Here is a 14,767-nt window from a genome sequence, read left to right on the forward strand (position 1 = left end):
ATCCCTATGCAAAATACCTAAGCGGGTATTGCTAATCTCAAATTCCTCCTCATGTTCTTTGAGGACATGTCGGGGCTCAAAATCAACTACCATAAGAGCGAAGTTATTGTCATGGGGCAACCGATAGCTGAACAAAGCAGCATGGCCAACAAGTTTGACTGCAAACTTGGAGCTTTCCCATTTATGTATTTAGGCTTGCCACTTGGAGCTTTCCCATTTATGTATTTAGGCTTGCCTATCTCGGGCATGAACCTTGTTGTAGAGAAATGGCTCTTCCTTGCGCACAACTTAGCCGGTAAAATCAAACCTTTGCTTAGTAGATTAATATCCTCAGGGGTAGGTTAATCTTATTCAATGCATGCCTTGAAAACCTTCCTATTTTTGTGATGGGCATTTTTCGGTCCATATTCTCTTGGGATGGCTGTGGACCACATGGTGAACTAGCCTGCGGTGTGTAGACCCAAAGATGTTGGGGGATGGAAACTGGTGAATTCCAAAAAAATTAACATTGCCCTACTTCTTAAGTGGGTTTGGAAACTCTACCAGGGAGGCGATGCGTTTTTGGCAAGGCTAATCAGAGCCAAGTACTATGACATCAATGATTTGTTCTAGGCTCTCTCCAAGAGGGGCCCACAGTTCTAGAAAAGTTTACACAATGTTAATAACCACTCTAATCTTGGGGCCAAACATAGTGTGAATGATGGGGTACATACTTGGATCTGGCTTGATTAGTAGCATGGGAATGCCACACTGGAGAACCACTTTCCCGCAGTTGTTCGCCGTCTGTGACAACCAGCTCATCTCTATGCACATGCCTACTCCAGTGAGGACTTGCATAACGTTCGTAGAACCTTTGACCAGGTTGGGAGGGCGCTCGAGGCAGCCACTAGATAAGCTGGCATCTAGAACCTTCTGGCTGCTACTCCACGAACTCCATGTATAGGCAACTATCGCAAGGGGCGACAATTACTCACCCCAAAGATATTTGGAAATCCAAAGTTCCGCTGAAGTTTACAATCCTTAAAATTGCGGTTAAAATTGCCCCTCTTGAATGCATGTGCCATGATGTGGTACGCTTCAAGATGCGACTCACATCTTCTTTACTTGCTCCTTAGAGAAGTTTGTGTGGAGTGTGCTATGGAAAATTCATGGGTGCAATTGGTGCCCCGCGAACGTCTCTCAGTTTCATGCCATAGTCTCGGTTTACCGCGTAGATTGCTTTGCGTGTTATTCTTGGCTTAATCTTGGACCCTATGAAATATTAGAAATAAGCTCTTTATCGAGAGGAAATGTATTAACCATCCCACTGACATGATGTATAAAACTATCATATTCTTACAGCAGTGGAGTCTAAGAGCCAACGTCCGGGATAAGGAAGGGCTAAGTTGGATGGCAAGCGAGCTTACAGGGCATCCCTGAGATCAAGTGATTCAAGATCTTAGTTGCGTCGGCTTGTCGTTGGGGAGGCAGACCCTGTTTTTTTTTCTTCGTCTAGGTTCATCTTTTTAGTTGTTTGTTTAAACTTTTAGCTAACTGTACGCCACAATAGTGTTGACCTTGTACTGAACTACCGGGCTTTATTAAGTTATAAAGTTGGGCTTTAATGCCTGTTAAAACCAATACCGATGCAAATACATATGTTGTCAATACAAATGCGGAACGGATGTTATTCAAATATGGATGCATACCAGATGTTTTCCAATTCGAAAAGAATACGAATATAACTAAATAACATGCTTGTGTCTTATAACGAGTCAACTATAGAAAGATAGAGAGATAAATATACTAATAAATACACAATATTTTCAAGTTCAATCAAAGGGAAACACATTTGACCACTTTGTTAGTTTTTTGTAGGTTTGGTAATTCGCTCACTGGGATAGTATTACTAAAATTGGCTCATAATACAAATATATCCATTACCATATCCACATCGCCTGCGAACTTCAGTACCACATTTTTAAAATTTGTAAAACGAATCGAGATATCTCCGACATCCATTTCCATTCTCGTATGGGTTCGGACATTTTCACATCCATTTTCAATTTCTCTAATACGAATGTCAGATAATTTGAATTATCCACATTAGTTCCCACCCCTAGCTAAGCCACATACATAATGACGATGACACAAACATTATTTAAGAGCATTGTTTTGCTTGAATCTATATACAAGTTTTAGAGTGATTGACATTTTTAATAACCGTCCATTTGCCCCGATCTAACGGTGATAATTAGACGGAACCAAACTGACGGAACCAAAATTACGGGACCGGAACCAAATTCGGTGGGACCGGAACCTCAAATATTATTTGGGAATATTATAAAATACAAACATCCTTTTAAGCGGTCAAATCAGATGATGATACTACATAAATCTTAAAGCAACAAAAAATTGATCATATAAGCTCGTACTGTTCTCGCCAAAATTTTAATACTAATTAGGATCTGTTTGGATTGTGGCCAAAATTTGGGCGTTGACTAGCATCATGGGCTAGTGTTTGGATTAAAGCGGGCACGACTTGTATGAGATGTGGGCATAGCGTGCGATGGTAGGATCCAGCAATCTGGACCATTAGATGTGGAACATGTGGTACAGATCGGATTACTGGATCTGGTGGAACATTTTTGTATACAAGCCCCCGTTATCCTCTCTATTTCTGCATCTTCCTGTACCATCACGTTTTAGTCGACCCTGTGCCCACATCAGCGAAGCCGGCGGCGATGGCGGCGGCTCCAGATGTTGTATCAATCCATCCCCACCTGGTCCCGATGTGTATTGAGGAAGACAGCTCCATCACCCCTTCTCTCATGTGGCGACAATGGCGTCCTAGCGATGGCGGCTACAGGGCGTCAAGCCAACTTGGTCCGCCCCTAGATCTTGCTGGTAGATCCTCTTCCCCGCGCAACAAGATCCCGATCCACATCCGCACGGCTGCGAGATAGACTTTTCAGATACTTTTATTTCGGATTGGATGATCTAGATGTTGTTCTAATTTTCGATATTTGATCCCACATTGATGACATTATGTTGTAGACTGGGTGGAGGACTATCTGGAGAAACAAAGAAACCCACCTCCCCTCCCAGATCAAGCCTGGAAAATGGAAATGTTAGTGGATTGGCTTTGCCATTCAAGAAAAATGAAAACTTCAGCCCACTGGGTCACACGACGACAAGGAAATTAGCCATAGCATACATGGATCAGCATCACAGGTTAATGGTGCATGCTCCTAGGAAGGGTCATCACAAGAAAATAAGGAAAGCCGCAGCTTACTCCAATCGTCAGCACATAAACATGAAGAATACTGTTGCCCTGAAAACTTGATATTGCACAGTAAGTGTGTTCTTCCTTTGCTAACAGAAAACCTGAAAATTGCTCACACAAAGGTTGTGTGGTGGTTGTGGTATCTTACTAAGCTTATCTTTGTGTCTTCTTATTTTATAGAAGGTGATGATATGATGGGATTCACCTGCTGGAGAGGTGCACACAAGTAAGAGGATTTTGCACCATAGGGCTCAGAACAATATGCTTAAGGATTTATATTTATTAATTGCAACTTGCAGATTATGGGGTTGAGACCAGAGCAAGGAAGCGGATGAGGCAAGAGTCCGCAGCTGGGACGACGGCGAAGCGGAAGAAGGGTGGAGGCTTAAAGAAATCTCTACAGAAGAAGAGGAGTGCAGAGCAGGAGGCCCGGCATCGTATTCACACTTGCATCTCTAGTGTATCATGACATTTTGTTTATCCAGATGTATGTGATCTTGTATTAGATGATTGTTATGCTGAAATTTAGCTATATACGCAAACAGTAAAGTCTTCTTGTGAGCAAAAGCGAGTTCTGTATGCATGTCACTGATTGTAGTTACAAAATCAGAGAAGCAGTTTACTAGTTTGTGAGATGGACCAGTAGGCCAGCTGAGATGGGCATTCCACACTTCATTGCATTTTCAGCATTCAGATACTGAACCGTAAATGTGCTTCAACACTAAGATGTATGAGAGATTGATGTAATGCTTCCCAACAGAAACTGAATGTTTCATCTATCTATGGAAATAAAAGACTGAAGATTCAGGAAATTGGTACCTGAGAAGAAGTGGTTCATTCAAAATATTAGGTAATTAATCTATGTACTCTTTTCTGTGTCCCCACTATTAACATTTAAATCCATACCAGCTAATGAATAAACAGAGAAATTCATAAGTGAATTTAGAACATATGTGCTGACGAGTTACTATGCCCATTGAACCAGTTTTTCAGCTCACTACATAGTATACAGAGCTCCCAACAACATGAGATGTGAAGCGATGAACAATCCAACACTAGCTTATATACAGTGATTTAAGGACCATGAAAAGATAAACATTTTCATTTTTTCTTCGGACATTTACGGCTGTCATGTAGCACAAGTTCTTTGCATGTGCCGCAAACGCGTGGCACCCGTACAGTAACACCTAATTTTTTCTTTGGCTGTGCCTTCTTTTCCTTGTCTCGATGGCCCTTAATTCTCGAGCATGTGCCTCTTGCGTCGATATTGGTAGGTGTTAGGATATCAACTTGGGTAGGGAAGGAGCTACCAACAAATGATTCTTGTTCTTGTTGTGAAGTATGAGCTACAGCAAGCGTAGACTGGGAAATAGTTGATTCCAAATCACACAGACCCGAATGGAGCAAGTCCAGTCCTCCACTTGAGTTTTTCGCATGTCGGATGAGATCTTCAAATTTGTTCCGTGCTACCGAGATCTTTCGTCTTGTTTCCATGTCAACATAGTCAATGGGATTATCATCAAGTGGATTTCCATCTCCATCATAGACAATGTCTCTATAGGAAAATACAAGTTAGAACGTGAACAGTCTTAAATCAATCAAATATTCACTATAGATATGGAATTAAAATTACCTTTTGCACATCTTCTCCCATCTTTTGAGTATATAAAAATTTGGAAGTTCATTTATCTTTGCTCCCCTCAGGACACGTATGACATGGCGGCACACAATTCCCTTGTTCTCAAAAAGCATACACGAACATTTGGTTATCATGGTTGTTGTTTGTAAATTAACTTCTCTTACCCTGTTTTTTGGGTGACTTTGATCACTAACGGACATGATTTTGAGATCCCCCACATCCTTTGTGTCCTGGACATCACAATGCTCTCTAGCAGCAAGTACCTCGGACTGAAACAAGTTAAAAACCTCATGAGTGAATATCAAGCTACCATGTCTTTCTATTTCCCAACATGTCATCAATCTGGGCGTTGTGTGTAAGCTCGTGTGGTCAGCAACCAACTCCTCTTGTCTCTGACATTTCAGGGCTGTGTCAAACCTTAGCCAAAACTCAACAAAAGCAAGCTTGCGACGAATGAAATTCTTGAAAAATGAGTTTTCACTCTCTGACCTGGAGGTGGTTCTGAGAATACCAGCTAGGGGAATGTCCATGAAGTATGCCGGCACCCATGACCCACGGATATGGTAACATTTTCCAAACCATTCATTAGTTTCCAAGTCAAATCTTGACATCACATTCTTCCAACTTTCCTCAAATTCTGTAGGTGTTTCAGAATTCCACACACAAGAATTCAACCACTTGTAGAAATATTCGTTGGTTCTTAATTCCAGCGGGACCTTGTCAGGAACCTTCCGCATAATGTGCCACATGCACAATCGATGCACTGTGTTAGGGAGAATTGCCTCAATAGCATTCCTCATGCTGCCACTCTCATCCGTTATGATAACTCCAGGAGCGACCCCACCCATGGATTTAAGAAATGCCTCGAACAACCATTTGTAGTCCTCTGTCGCCTCATTCAGTAAAAATCCGCCACCCAGAAATACACTTTGCATATGATGGTTGATACCAGTGAATGGTGCAAAGATATAGTTGTATTGGTTAGTGCTGTATGTGGAATCAAAGGACAGCACGTCATGGAAATGACTGTAATTTTTCCTACTAGTTGCATCTGCCCAAAACAAACGCAATAATGTACCATCTTCATCGACATCATACTCAAAGAAAAAAGCAGCATTGAGTTGCTTCAATCTACCAAACTGGTCCACTAGCATTTGAGCATCGCAATTCTTGATTTTATTTTTGAACTCTGAATAGTAATTCTGCAAGTCTTTCTTCGTGCATCCCACACCGTCAAATGCCCCTGCACCAACATGAAGTAACCTATATGCTTGGGCTGGTCCAATGCTAGCTTTGTGGCAATCAAATAGTGTTAATTTGGCTCTCTCACTTACTTTCCTGTTTGATCTAATCAGGTGTTGCTTTCTAGGGGACACTAGTTCATGATTGTGGTGCTCAACCATTGAAGCTATGTTATATTTGCCTTCACTATCCCGATTGACGTAAATATGAGCATCACATCCACACCTTGTTATTTTGACCTTGCGCCTTTTATTTGAAGCATTTTTATCCAAGTAGTCAACAGTATGAGTATCTTTTGTGGAACGGTATCCCTCCCTTGCGCATAAGAAACGCTTCCAGTGAATTACATTGTTCACCATCCTTTGTGACCCAAGACGGACACCAAATCCCACGTGGTGTGCATAGTTCTTGTAAAATGCCTCTACAGAAGCAATGTCATCAAATCTCATGCCTACCATTGGTTTTATTGCCTCGTCGCACACTGGTTTATGCAATGAGCCCTGGAAAGATGAACAGGTCAACACAGCTTTCATAGTTACGAAGATCGAGCACACATATGCATGTAAGCTCTCTGTATCAAACATGCCAAATGATTCTAGAGATTTACATTCATCGTGGTTTTCGGGTAATAGCACTTGTTTCTTCAGTTTGAGAAAATATAGTTATGAGATCTCATGTGCTCATGCCAAACGTAAACACTCGAAAGCCAGTGACCACTATAAAGTGTAGATTTGAATTGTGCAAAAAAAGCATACAATCAGCAGTACACTTACATCTTGCGAAAAGCATTGTCTCTTCTTGGGCGTAGAGAATTCACTAAGAGGAAGCATCCTAGAATTAATCTCTGAAAAAGAGTTGGCATCACTTAATTCTGTCATTCCGAAGCTATTGACTGAGTCTGCAAAATAAATAAAAGACTGAGCTGAAGCACACATGATTATCATGAAGAACCAGAAATATTGGCACTATTGACACCAAAAAACTTACCTGAGATAGTTGGTACGGTACGCGGATTGGGCGGGCATGCAAGGATTGGTGATGGTGAGGTTGCACTGGTCCCCTCCATTTAGAAGAACAATTCTGTATTAGTTTCATATCAGTAACAGGACAGTAAAATCCAATGAATTCTTTTTCTCTTTACCTATCGTGAGTACAAAACAAGACACATGCCAAGAACCGGATCATGTCTAAAGGTAATGCATTCATATTAGAGAAGGTTACTGAACCACTTAACTGACCGTATTACATACCATAAAGCATCAAAATCAGATAAAAAAATAAGTTGATTTCACTACATGGTGGAAAACTAGGAAGAAATACATGGTGCCATAAAAGAAGATTCCTGCCATCGGTGTATACACTTCGCGTCCTAATTATTGCATGGTAATTTAGGTGAATTAACATGTTCTTCTACAGAAACCTAGAAGTGAAGAAAAATAGAAGAACATAGGCATATCTGAATATTTCTCATACCAAAGAGCATAATTTAATGCAGCAAAGTTTTCTCTTCATTTCATTATCAGAACTGGTATCAAAATAGTTACAAATATTACTCCCTCCATTTGTATTTAATTGACCTTAATTAGAACCACTGCTACTTCATTTGTGATGTGTCCATGCGTCAGTTAAAACCGAACAGAGGTAGTACTTACTACTGTGAGTGAAAACGACAGAACGCAAAACTGTGTAGTTTCCTTTTGAATCCTTGTCGGAGAATGTAAGATATTAGTAGCAGGGCCCAAATTAGATAAGGAACTCAATAGATTTCAGGAAAAAGCACAACGAACCGTGGGCGATTTTGTGGCGCCGTCCCAAGCTCGCTTGACGAGCTGCAGCCACCGTCGCTAGGCCTCCATTGCCGCCGCACGAGAGAGGGGAAGAAGGAAGGAATGTCGTTGTCTCCGTCGGTACACGCCGGCACAGGATGGGGAACGGCGGAACGCCACTATCGCCGTCGGCTTCGCCTGGACTGGAGGTTGATTTGGGAACTAGGGCTGAACAGAGCGCGTGGGGGTGGAAGGATACAGAACCGAAATATGGAGTAGAACGGGGTGTTTGATGCAAAAAATGTTCCACCAGATCTAAAAGCCCGATCTGTGCCACAGATTTCACATCAAATGGTCCAGAATACTCGATCCTTCGATCGCACGTTATGCCCAGATCTCATACAAGTGCCCCCCGGATTAAAGCCGTCTTTGCTCAGCCACGCCAAAATTTTGGTTCCGGCTCTAGTTTTTGTGCCCACGCGTTGGCAAAAGTGGGGCGGGCAAATCCTTCACCAATTTTTTTGGCTTGCCCATGATTTGGCGTGGCGGGCTGGGGCACAAACCAAACAGCCCCTAACTCACCGGCCAAATCTCCCACTCTCTCATCCTCTCCGTCCCTCATCTCTCACTCTCGCTGGATGTGGTCTGCCCCAGCGACGGAGGAGAGGGCACGGGCCTCCCGACGAGCCGCGCGACGAAGGGGAGGGGGCGCGTCGGAGGGGAGTGGAAGGGGACAGAGGGGAGGGGGCCGCGTCGGAGGGAAGAGGAAGGCGACGGAGAGGAGGGGAAGATGACGGACCAGTCCCGGCGACGGAGGGGAGGGGACGGCGACGAACTGAAGCGTCTGAGGCGGCATCCACAGTGGTCTCTCCCGTCGATCTCCGCGACGGATGGCAACGCGGGGTGGAGGGGACAGCGGAGGCACCCGGCGAGGGGAGGAGCGGCGGCGTTGGTCGAAGCCAACGAGGGGAGGAGCGGCGGCTGCGGCGTTTGTCGAGACCAGCGAGGGGAGGAGCAGCGGCTGCGGCGTTGGATATGGCCGGCGAGGGGAGGAGCAGTGGCGGCGGTGGACATTAATATCATGTAAGTTACAACTCCTTGTAAGTTTTTCCCGTCTCGCTGGAGCTCTATTTTTCAGAACATCCTTTCTGCAACCAATGATGAAAGCTTGCAAGGTATGTATTCTTTGATGCTATGTTTTATGGATATCAAGCCTATGCAAGCCTCTAGATAGTAGCAGTTTTAAAATTTTATCGAATTTGACAGTGCAGCGGGAAATAATACCAATCAGGAACAACAACCAAACGGAGGGTTGGCTCTCGCGTCGCTCCCGCGAGCGACCGAGGGTCCCTGGCGGCGCCGCCCCTTCGACCCCCTCCACACCCCTCCCCCTCCCTCGCCGCCGCCTGAGGGCGTCGCCGGGCAAAGCCCGCGCGGCGCAGGCGGCGGCGGGGCCCTTCTTCTCCCTCGCTCGGTGGTGGAGGCGCGGGCCTCGGCGGCTGGTGAGGGCGCCGCGCGGTGCGGTGGGCGCGGCGGCGCGGTCCTTCGACGACGGCGTGGAGACATCGGCGGCTGGGCGCGCTCGCGACGGCGGCAGTTCTCCGAAGCGGCCATGGTGGCGGGAGGCGCGAGCTCCGGCCTGGGCGGGCGGAGGAAGATGAGGGCGACGCGGGTAGGTGCCTGGCGCGGCGTGCGGTGGCGCGGCGCCCGTCCGGCGTGAAGCGGTGGAGTTCCGGCGTGGTGGGGTGCTGCGGCCTAGAGGGATCTGGCCGCCTCGAGTCCGGATCGGGGCAGGGGCCCCGGGCCCGTTTCGAGCCCATCTTCGCCCAGATCTGCAGATCTCCGGCAGCCATGGGGGCTGCAGGTGGTGATCCCCGGTTGCGGTGTCGGGGGCGATGGCCGGCCTGCCCCTCGTTTGGCGTCCGACGGCCTCGATGCGACGCTCCTCCTCTTTTTTCCTGTCCGCCCGGTGTCGAGTTGGGAAGCCGGGGCGGCGGCCCTGGAAGGTGGGAGTCATGTTGGTTGGCGGGCGAGCCAATGACTCTGGTGCTGGCCGGTGACCACGGCCGTGAGGGCGGCGTGGTGGTCGGCGAGTTGAGTGTTGTGGGGTGTAGAGGATGGTGATGGTGCCAAAGGGAAACCTTTGCCCCTCGGGCCACGGCGGCGGCGTCCGCGGACGGCGTTCCCTTGTTGAAGGCGCCGTGAGGCTAATCTCCGTCCCTCTACTTCGTCCGGGTGAAAACCCAAGATCCTTGGATCGGGCGGTGGCGGCACTCCGGTGTCGTGCTCTTCTTGAAGACACCGTCTTGGAGTCCACAGCGCGAGACTCACCGATGGTTGTGACGGAGGTGGTTCTTCGGCGATCCTCGGCAAGGCTTGCTCCGTGCCCTTCCCTTGTCGAGCTTCCTTGGCGCTGCTGTTCGGTTTGTGAGCAACTTGGGTCGGTCCCCGGTGGTGGTCGGCTTCCGGTGGCGCTTCTGCGACGAAGGAGTGTTGTTGAGGCGTGCGTGAAAATGGCTCGCTCTTGGGTGAGCTCCGGCCCGACACTGTAGACTCCGGCTCTTCTTCGAGTCTTCGTAGGCGCTTTGGCTGAGCTTGTTGGTCGCGCTTCCGGCTGTAGCTTCTTCGGTAGTTCGTGTGGGTGTGTGGTGTCGTTTTGTAAGCTGGGTTCAGCACTGTGTATCGTACTCGCCGTTGTTGGCTTTGTTAATTCAAAGTCGGGCACTTCAGTGCCTTTTATCTAAAAAATAATACCAATCAGCAGCAGATGGTGATAAGTCACTACTAACCCTGTTGTTCCCAGGTGAACACAGCAGGAACATCTATTGCATTGGCAGAAGAATCACCGGATGTTGGTACGTTAGTGTTTGCTGGCTAAAGAACATCTATTGAATTCCCTAGCAGGAAAGTTCTAGGCCCATCACTTTGTACAAAAAATTAATGCAATACATGTCTAGATGATCATGTTCTTTTTCTCAAACTCTCAGTTAACGTTTGCTGGCTTTAATTTAGATATGCAAATGAGGGCAACTTTTCTTGTTTAGTACCCTGTTTCCGAGGGATGAGGCGCTGTTGGCTATTTGCTGGTGGCGAAGAGTGCGCAATCGTCGCGACTCGCAGGTGCTGGATCAATGGCGCTTGACAACAGCGAGGTGTAGATGGTGACATGCACATCAGAGTCGAGTAGTGTTGACGCGAGGCGGCAGGAAGTACGGGCGAGTCAGGTGGGTAATAGCTACCATGTTCTTACTGCCTGTTGCTTTTGCAATTGAAAGGTATGCAGATTTTTCGCTTGTTATTTGCTTGGATTATATGGGTAGGTAAAAGTTCAAGGCAGAGGTAAAACTACTTTACTTCCAATATAACCACTTGTACCAGATAAGCACAATTGCAGATCCTGTATATTTATAAAGCTTCTACACACCATAACATTGATATATAGTACTTGAGAGGGTAACTAAGTGATGTGAATCTGACTTTGGTTTTGGTGCTAATGCAGTACTATGAGTCACTTCTGCTAGAAGCCAAAGCGAAGAATGAGCGAGAAGTTCTACTGGTACTGCGAAAGATGTGGGCATTAAACTCCAATAGTTACAGACAAAGATTGATAGTTGACTAAACTTCCATCATTATCTGAGAAAGTTGTATAGTTATATAGATCAAAGGGGGCTATGTACTATAAATACACTATTAGAGGTAGGGAAAAGGCTGAATTCGCCGGATGAGCGTAGATGATAACAAATTTTGGAATTTATTCCGATGAATGGTGACAACATCAGTACCTCGTGATCTTCTGATGCCTAGTTATCAAAAGGATTGAACGATTTAACGCCTTTTTTTTATCTATCTTGCTAAATTTATTCTCTTATCATTTATAATTTGTTGATGCAATGCAATGTAGCTTTCCCAGTTTCTCGAACAATGAAATGCAATGTGGAATCTCAATTTCATTGCTTTGTTTCATCACTGAATTTAGACAATACTATTTGCTGCTCCACAGTACTATCACACAACAGAGTGAACTCTCAAAACGTGTTATATTCAGGAGCGGAGGGCATACATTCTAGCAGGAAACGGAAAGACAGATGCAATGCAGCTTTCCCATTTCCAAACAATGAAATAAAATACAATATGGAATCTCAGTTACATTGCGATGTTTCCTCATAGAATGTTGATGAGAATATTTGCTGCTCCACAACATTCACACAACAAAATGATACATTCAACTAGCGGGAAAGGGAAAGACAAATGGGTGAGCAGAAATTGCTACTCCAGTTTAAGTGCAAGCAAAATGCAAGACAGCCGGTTCCTCAATCTTTTTTCTGTAGGATTTTGTCCAGTTCTCAACAACCAATATCTTCTCATCCTTTACAAGAATTGCTTCGTGCAACTTGGATGGAGGCTAAGCCCCAACTACTGTTGGCACAACCCTGGCATGAGAACAATTGTCAGAATGACTATCTTCAAAGAAGTTCAGAAGTTGCATGCAGAACCCAAACAAAAAATAAATGGTGAAGTACAATACCAAGTCTGAGTTAGTTTGTCCAGAATTTCAATGCCAAAGGGTGTTTGCAAGTCCTCATCTGATCTGCCAATTACATACTGCAAAGTCCAAAACAAGAAACTGTTGTCGCAATCTAGCTTTATACTTTAGAGCGCTCCTTACTATGATAAACGCTGACAGCTACATGGGAAAAGTTTAGTTTACTGGGTCTATGCAAATAATAGGTATTAGCAGCAGTGGTCGTTCATGAATGAAGGTTAGCAGTTAGCACTAACATTAAGTAAATACACTTCACAGAAAGACTGAGAGAACATGTGTATTTCCCCTATCAATCTAATTTGTCAGTATATAGCTAACGAGCCCAGCGCATTTCGGAGTGATGTTAACGAAAGCTACTATACGCCTGTGTGAATCTATTGGTAGTTTGGTACACAGTTGACAAAATTCTGGAACGGAATAGAATTACCTCAAGTTTGGCGCCTCAAAGCCTGCAAATAGGAAATGGTTCTCAGTTCAGTCTGCACGAGAGAGTATGCAAATCAAGTCGTACCGAGAAGGCGTCATTAGCGTGGACGACAGCGGCCTTGGAGCTGGAATACGCGCGGACGTCCCCGGCGGCGGCGGAGCACCGCAGACGAGCTGGGCATACGGACGTCCCCGGCGGCGGTGGAGTAGCGCAGATGAGCTGGGAGACGCGCGAACGTTCCCGGCGGCGGCGGAGCAGCGCAGACGGGGAAGAGGGCGTTGGGGAGCAACTCATGGGGTAAAACGAGGACGGTGGACGCGCGGGGAACGAAAATTGAGAGGACCGTGCGGAGGTCGTGGAACGACGACCTGGGAGGCGTGGCCGTCCGGCGAGCTTGGCCAGGATCTCCCTGATGAGGAGGGGCGGCCGTGACTGTGGGGGCGGTGGTGACTTGGGCAGCGGCGCTCGTCAGGTGACTGGGATGGGTGAGGGGGTGGCAGCGACAAGAATCCCCTGGAGACAAGGACGGCGGCGCCGCCGCTCATGGAGGAAGGAAGCCACCAGGAGAGGGAGAGAAAGATGGTCCACAGCCTATTTTACCAGCGTCCACTTTGATGAATCGATGGCCATCGATTACTTTCGATCACTCTGATATATGTTTTGGATTGTTGAAGTATCATAGGAATTACATAAAAAATATTTCTGTTTTAATCAACGGTCATGAAAATTTAGATTAGACGGAACCTAAAATAGATTAGACGGAACCTAGGTTCCGTGCCAATCACCATAAAAGAGCTCGAATCTGTATGGTGTTGTTGATCTTTTGACAGAAAATCCAATACTACATATGATCGAAAATGTAAGCCTTCTAAAACTTGACCATAAAAATATTTTAATGTTTGACCATCGATCTATAGAAATATCTAGCATGCTAAATTTGATATTACTAGATTCATTTTAGAGTGGATTTCACCTTTTGCCCCTCTTTGTGATTTTGTGACATTAGTTACATAATTTAACTTTTTGCGCCACATTCTACCGGATATTTGTGACACTATCAGTATTTACCCCCATTTGACCATTTTGCCTCATCAATGCCAGCCTGGGCCGACTAGCACACTGACGTTGGATCAGCAACTAGCTCGGAGGCATATTCCACTTTCCCATTTTCTTCTCTAAATAAGTTTGTTGTGGGTATACTTCATGGGTGTACCATCGACAGAGCCTAGATCCGGCAAGCCCGGGTGGCCCACAGATGGTGATGAGGCATGTGGCCCATCGGGCGGCCCAGTTGCTGTTGATCATGAAGGAAGAAGTCCGGCCCAGGATCAGTAAGCCGGATCCGTACCGACATTAGGAGGAACCCGGATCCGCGGAGGCCCATGAGGAACCCGGATCCAGTACGACGTATATGGAAGGCGGATCCGTAACGTGCACGGTAAGATATTGTACCGTAGCTAGGCTATCTGTAATCCGGCTAGGACTCTCCATGTAAACCCTAGATCCGTGCGCCTTTATAAGCCGGATCCCGGGAGCCCTAGAGGCACAAACACAACTCATTGTAACAACGCGAAAGCGCCGGATAATTCGGCATAAGCGGCGGTAGGCCCTGTCATCGTGCAGGTGTTCCGAAGCTGGGTAAATCGCGTACCACCGTCCCGTGTGCACTCCGCCCTATGGCCCCTACTTCTTCTCCCCCTCGTGAGGATCCCTCCTCCGAGGTATCGTCGAATAGGCAACGACAGTTGGCGCCCACCGTGGGGCCTGTGGCGTCTGGAGGCCGGAACCGGGAGGGTTCCGCCGTGGGAAGCTACGACGACACCATCGCTGTGGGGCGTGTCCTCTACGCCGGAAATCTGCCGATCGTCCCTCCGGATGAGTACTG

General features: G+C 46.3%; 1 protein-coding gene and 3 long non-coding RNA genes across 10 annotated transcripts; 2 read left to right on the forward strand and 2 right to left on the reverse strand.

Moving 5' to 3' along the window:
- Positions 1-2,676: 2,676 nt before the first annotated feature.
- On the forward strand, positions 2,677-3,900 carry LOC127297127 (uncharacterized). Of its 2 annotated transcripts, XR_007848890.2 has the most exons (4): positions 2,677-2,886; positions 3,037-3,334; positions 3,446-3,491; positions 3,565-3,900. It is a non-coding gene; the product is annotated as an uncharacterized lncRNA (long non-coding RNA). The 2 variants fall into 2 exon arrangements; XR_007848889.2 differs by having other exon boundaries at positions 2,677-3,334.
- Positions 3,901-4,178: 278 nt separating this feature from the next.
- On the reverse strand, positions 4,179-8,302 carry LOC127297126 (protein FAR1-RELATED SEQUENCE 5-like). Of its 5 annotated transcripts, none has more exons than XM_051327400.2 (6): positions 7,934-8,273; positions 7,799-7,840; positions 7,134-7,226; positions 6,920-7,044; positions 4,899-6,646; positions 4,179-4,820 (listed from the first exon to the last, which is right to left on the reverse strand). In XM_051327400.2, the coding sequence occupies exons 3-6, from the start codon at positions 7,210-7,212 to the stop codon at positions 4,367-4,369; spliced, it is 2,406 nt and encodes an 801-aa protein (XP_051183360.1). In that variant the 5' UTR covers positions 7,213-7,226; positions 7,799-7,840; positions 7,934-8,273; the 3' UTR covers positions 4,179-4,366. The 5 variants fall into 5 exon arrangements, with proteins under 5 accessions (XP_051183360.1, XP_051183361.1, XP_051183359.1 ...); XM_051327401.2 differs by having other exon boundaries at positions 7,799-7,850; XM_051327399.2 differs by lacking the exon at positions 7,799-7,840 and having other exon boundaries at positions 7,934-8,272.
- A 153-nt stretch (positions 8,303-8,455) lies between these two features.
- LOC127297125 (uncharacterized) lies at positions 8,456-11,783 on the forward strand. 2 transcript variants are annotated; one of them, XR_007848888.2, is made up of 3 exons: positions 8,456-8,995; positions 10,716-11,136; positions 11,412-11,783. It is a non-coding gene; the product is annotated as an uncharacterized lncRNA (long non-coding RNA). The 2 variants fall into 2 exon arrangements; XR_007848887.2 differs by lacking the exon at positions 8,456-8,995 and having other exon boundaries at positions 9,004-11,136.
- Positions 11,784-11,930: 147 nt separating this feature from the next.
- On the reverse strand, positions 11,931-13,476 carry LOC127349230 (uncharacterized). The gene is made up of 2 exons (XR_007880162.2): positions 12,438-13,476; positions 11,931-12,342 (listed from the first exon to the last, which is right to left on the reverse strand). It is a non-coding gene; the product is annotated as an uncharacterized lncRNA (long non-coding RNA).
- Positions 13,477-14,767: the final 1,291 nt, after the last annotated feature.

Source organism: Lolium perenne, chromosome 4, assembly GCF_019359855.2.
Source record: "Lolium perenne isolate Kyuss_39 chromosome 4, Kyuss_2.0, whole genome shotgun sequence".
Classification (NCBI taxonomy): domain Eukaryota; kingdom Viridiplantae; phylum Streptophyta; class Magnoliopsida; order Poales; family Poaceae; genus Lolium; species Lolium perenne.